The sequence below is a fragment of the Coffea eugenioides genome, chromosome 8 (genome assembly GCF_003713205.1).
Source record: "Coffea eugenioides isolate CCC68of chromosome 8, Ceug_1.0, whole genome shotgun sequence".
Classification (NCBI taxonomy): Eukaryota; Viridiplantae; Streptophyta; class Magnoliopsida; order Gentianales; family Rubiaceae; genus Coffea; species Coffea eugenioides.
Window position 1 is genome coordinate 4,983,511 of NC_040042.1, and position 5,312 is coordinate 4,988,822.

Consider the following 5,312-nt stretch of genomic DNA (forward strand, 5'->3'; position numbering starts at 1 on the left):
AACTTCTGCTTTTCTTCTGAGTTGAATGGATCAAATGGCACAGGGAATTTCTGAACATTTGTGGATAAATGCCACAATCATACAAATTGGCTATTGTCATTTTGTAGAATATAGTCTACAATTGGTGATATCATTTTGCTAAACACCAATCAACATTTTGAATAAAAAGATTTTTTGAATTATATGAAAAACAGAACTATACTAAGCAGCAGATGGGAGAACCTTTTCTTATTATATGGTGGAGTGATAAGAAGATTTGCGATACAGGTGAGATTGAAGAAGTCTGTTCACGACAAATGAGACTTTCAATGATATATAAAAGAGGGTTTTAAAGTGGATGATAGGTGTTAGAATATCAACTTGTTAGTCAAATTTTTAAGGTTAGCACGAGGTTGGATTATCCCCAATAAAATGTTGTGAAGAAGTTTGATTTTGAAAAAGAGTTATTGGTTTATCAATCCCTGTGAAGACAGGGATGGTTAATTATCCTTGTAATTATCCTTGGTAGATGAAATTGATTGATGTGCATGTTCTTATATTTTTGCTGTTGTTAACCCTTTAAGAGTATATGAGGTTCAAAATGTGTGTTGAGCACAGTACCTGGATTAATTCAAAGTATCCATGAATCTGTGGATCCATTGACCAAGAAAATCTTGGTTAACCTGCAAATCAAGCATTATTAATCTGGTGAATACTCAACCTCAAAGTACAACTTTTAAACTAGCTTCTTAAAAGCTTGAATTGAAACCAATTCTTACCCAAACTTAAGTTGAAGAAATCTGAAACTGTTCTGCATGTTCTTTTGTGCTTAAAGTTTAAAAGTTCAGACACTTTGTATAGAGTTGTATCCAATTTTTTCTTCCTCTGTGCTTTCTGGTGGATGCATATTTGAGCCAACTATAGTTCCCCCAATTTAGCTGTCTCATCTATGGCTTAATCCTCCTGCTAAAGCAATGTGACCATTGTTGTAAGACACTCAATTGCTATATTTGAATTATTAGTTGCCTCTGAATATAACAAATCTAAAGGAAACAACTATAAGAAGCCGCATGAGAGTTGGTTGGGTGCCCGCTGCATGTGATATCATCTTCTCCGTACAAAGGTATGTTTGTGGTTACTACTGGTGTATGATACAATTAATTGAAGACCAAAGCTGATCTTTATTGGCTTAGTGAAGGTAATGTCTTATTTAGAAGTAAGTGTTGTTCACCTTTGATCCGTCATCTGTTGACGTCATTCTTTCCAGCCTGAGTACCTGGATTAAAACCATGGTGGAACCTTGATTTTGTGAAACTGTAAGGTTTTGAGGGACGTAATTGAGGTGGTGTGTAGAAGAGCAACTAGGGATTTGGATTGACCTAAAATCTATTAGTTTAGACAGAAAAGAACATCAAAAAAAGATCATGAGACATCTCAAAAACATGAATTAACATAAATTCTACTTTTTGTGATGAATAAATCAACTGACTCAACAAACTTAAAACAATTTCAGATTCTGTCAGTCTTTAGATCTTATTTTGCTATAATCTGTTTGACTTGTATATACATCTATTGGGTGACCTCTTTATGTTATGCTCCTGAAGAAAATTTTCATTTCACAGATTATCTAGTTCTCATAATTAATCCATCTACGTGTTTTTTGCTTATAGAATTTAACACACAAATTTGTCTATTTAATATTTTCCTTTTATCAAACTATTTTTCTGATGAATTGTAGCATAACAGATAGAGCTCTGGAGTTGTCCAGTTTAAACTTAAGTGCTTCATTTTTGTTTGAGAATCCTAATGGGTGTTTTTTATATTCATTAAGACTGACAATATTTGCCAACTAATATCAGTGCTTGTTAATAGCTGAAGATTGCTTGATCTTAGCCCTAATTTTCAATGTGCATTTATCTGCAGCACTATATAAGGACAGGTATCTGCAAATTTGGATCAGCTTGTAGATATCATCACCCGCAGGATAGACATAATTCTGATCCACTCTTGTTGAACATTTGGGGGTTTCCTATGCGTAAGGTGCTTATTTACTTTTCTCATTCTGGTTCTTCCGCTTTACTTGTTATAGTGTTTAAGCAGCTTAGTTGCTTTTATACTTCTTCATATAGCTGATACAATTTCTCAGGATGAAAAGCCGTGTCCTTATTATATGCGAACTAGTACGTGCAAATTTGGAGTAATGTGCAAGTTTGACCATCCGCAGCCTGTATCTGCTGCTAACGGCTTACATGTCACAGGATCTACTGCCTATGGATCTACGACCTTAGCATTTATGACCTCATCTAGCATACCCTATGTAGGCGGAGTTTCAGATTTATCAATACCAAAGACAAATTCTATAATCAATCCATCTGTGCAAGGTTCCCAATCTTATATGCCTCTTTATCTATCACCTTTTCAGTGTTGGAGTACATACATGGTTAGTAAAAGTTTCCTGAGAAGAGGCCATGAATTTTCTAATTTATGGTGCTTGTAGACTTTCTATTAAGCTGATCTCTTGTCCATTTCATGCTGCTGATTCCATATTCTTGTGTGGCTATCAGGGAACCATGGGTGGCTCTTCTATTTTGGATGATCTTGCCGATCAAACTTTTGGTGGTCAGATACCTCTGTTGTCCTCATCATCTCACCAACCTGACAGACCTGATCAACCTGAATGCCATGATTTTGTCAATACTGGGAGCTGCAAATATGGAGCAGACTGTAAGTACTATCACCCAAGAAATAAGGTTGCTCCAACCACATCAAATTTGTTAGGGCCACTTGGTCTCCCTCTACGACCTGTAAGTATCGTTGCGTTCACAAGCATTTTTTTTTTACCTTGAAACAGCACAGTTTTACCAGGAGCTATAGCATAACAGCATGAAAATGGGGAATAATGTCATATATAGTACAAATAAAAGATTAATGTGCAATTGTATGAGTGCTGCTACTCCTAAGATAATTTGTGAACACTTAAATTGAAATACAAAGGAAGTTCCGTAGGTTTGTGTGCTGCTTCATGTATAATGATTTGAGTCGCGATCTGTATGCCGAGCAGTAGCATCTGTATATGTAAAACTTTTTGAGTGTATGTAGCTTAAGCATGACAGAAATGCAGATTTAATTGTCTCTATGCCTTTACAATCTCTTAATGGTATGGTAGTTAGCTTATTCTCATTTTGAGCAGCTTTGTTAGCTTTAACCTTACAAGTGCAGGTTCTACCCATTTCATTTTATATATTTTCTTTTCATAGTTAAATATAATTCAGAGGAAGTTATGATGACAGAATTTGGTTCACTTAACCTAATGGTAATCTACACCAAGTAAACGCAGCATCTCCTTTTTACTGTAGCAATAATTGCAAATAGAGAACTAGGCACATTGACTTTTGGAAAAATGACTAGTGATAAAGTTGTCAACATTAATGGGGAGAGAGTAGGTTGTATTCATATAATTTTTTCGGCTGCATTAATTTTTTTAACCGCAATTAGTATGGTTTACTTGACTATGCTTTCAAATGTAGGGGCAAGCTGTATGTTCGTACTATGCTATGCATGGACTCTGCAGATATGGTCCTACTTGCAAGTATGATCACCCTTTGGCAGGATATGTCGGTGTCCCTTCCCTAGTATTTAATACATCTGTCTTGCCATATCAGTGGAATTCACCCACCGTACCCTCGACTGAGACATCTCCCTCAATGTCATCTAAATTGCCTGACCTTTCGAGGAGCTCTGAAGTTACAATGCAGAAAGGACAGAATTCAAATACTGAAAAACTTCTGCATATCGGTGCCCCACCAAGTACTTCCCAAAGACCTTTAGAAGTTCAACAAGATGAATCCGATTGAAGTCACCTATTTTTCCCTTCTCTCCTGCCGTCTGTTTCATATTCATTACCTTTATAAGGTCTACAATGGCAAAAAAGAGAAGGGAGAGATAAACTATTTATCTTCATAAATTGACAGTTGATGAATTGTAGCTGATTCCTCCAACATGTTTTTGTCTCTCTGAAAGGGCATGGGGTCATCATTCTTTCTCCCTTGGTGTCCTTCCTGGATTCGCATTTTTGTTCTCTTTCTTCTCTTGAATTTTCTTCAGTTTTGCAGAGGATAGTGAACTGTGTCTTGTGAGTGGACGGAATTGTTGGAAGTCTATACAGACTTTACCTTTTTTTTCCCTACAAATTCAGCATTTTGCTTTAGATTGACAACTGTAAATCACAGAAATTGGAAGTTTTACAATAATTGCCGAAACATTCCTTAATCTTGTAAAATTGTTTCATCGGCTAGCTTTCATCCTAAAGTACAGTGCTTGCTCATCTCTGTTGAACTTTATAAGTTGTAGCCAATGCTGTTAAACTCGGATCAGATAGCGACTTAGTTAAAGTACTGGATTGGGGATCAACTGGTCGGATCAGACGAACTGTTCTAACAAATTTGTTGACATTAGTATGATGTTATAATTATTTTATATTTTTGTAAGTTGCAAAAATATTGAAATTAAGTTCTTGGTTATATTCGGTCAATTATACAAAATGTTTCAAAAATATTAGACTAACAATCAAATATACACCTAATAATTATATATAAAAATGTAAATTCATGGCTAAAATATGTCCATTTTCCAAAATTATTTGAATAACTAAATTAAGACAAATTAATGCAAGTTGGAATAACTAATACTAGATTGATAAGATGATGGAGATGAAAACATTTTGATTTAAAAATCATTCAGAAAAGCGAGTGATTTTGGTATTTGTACTAAATCGGTGGTATTTTCTTATTCCTACTAATGAATGAAAGTATTACAATTTAAGTGATTCAAATTATGTTTGGAAAAAATAAGAAAGAAAATTTTGAAAATCAGGTCAACTAGTCAAATCAAGTCATTGGTTTAGCCGATTTTTAATGATTTTGATTGATTTTTAACCAAAATGGTTTTGTGTTACAAATCAGTTTGGGAAGAAGGCCGATTCACGATCGGACCGATCAAATCGACCGATTTGTACCGGGTCTAACAACACTGGTTGTAGCATAAAGAACTTGATAAGTAGTCAATACATCTTGGAGGGCTCTAGGGGTTATATTTATTATGATAAAGTTCAAGAACGTTGATCAAAAATTGTTTTTGGCATTTTACTTGATGTTTTCAACTGAAAGCCTCTTTTACTATAATAAAAATTCAGGAATGTTATCGTTCTGCTGTTTTTTTCCTATTTGTAACTGCCACCTTTTATTGATCATTATTAGAATGAATAAATCCATTTAGTGGAGAGGCGTATTTTTGGCATAACAGAAAACTAAACCGAATGGTAGACGAGTTTTAGA

The 5,312-nt window shown here is 34.8% G+C and overlaps 1 protein-coding gene across 1 annotated transcript; it reads left to right on the forward strand.

Moving 5' to 3' along the window:
- Positions 1-836: 836 nt before the first annotated feature.
- Positions 837-4,159, forward strand: LOC113779123 (zinc finger CCCH domain-containing protein ZFN-like). Its single transcript, XM_027324575.1, has 4 exons — positions 837-2,019; positions 2,126-2,419; positions 2,544-2,783; positions 3,507-4,159. Exons 1-4 carry the CDS (start codon positions 1,885-1,887, stop codon positions 3,831-3,833), a joined length of 996 nt encoding a protein of 331 aa, XP_027180376.1. The 5' UTR covers positions 837-1,884; the 3' UTR covers positions 3,834-4,159.
- The last annotated feature ends 1,153 nt before the right edge of the window (positions 4,160-5,312 follow it).

What these genes read in the sequence shown, in the direction of transcription:
- LOC113779123 (XM_027324575.1), top strand. Translation starts at nt 1,885, where the DNA reads ATGTGCATTTATCTGCAGCACTATATAAGGACAGGTATCTGCAAATTT. An exon ending in AGTGTTGGAGTACATACATG is followed by an intron (nt 2,420 to 2,543) that starts GTTAGTAAAAGT and finishes TGTGGCTATCAG; the next exon opens with GGAACCATGGGTGGCTCTTC. An exon ending in TTGGTCTCCCTCTACGACCT is followed by an intron (nt 2,784 to 3,506) that starts GTAAGTATCGTT and finishes TTTCAAATGTAG; the next exon opens with GGGCAAGCTGTATGTTCGTA.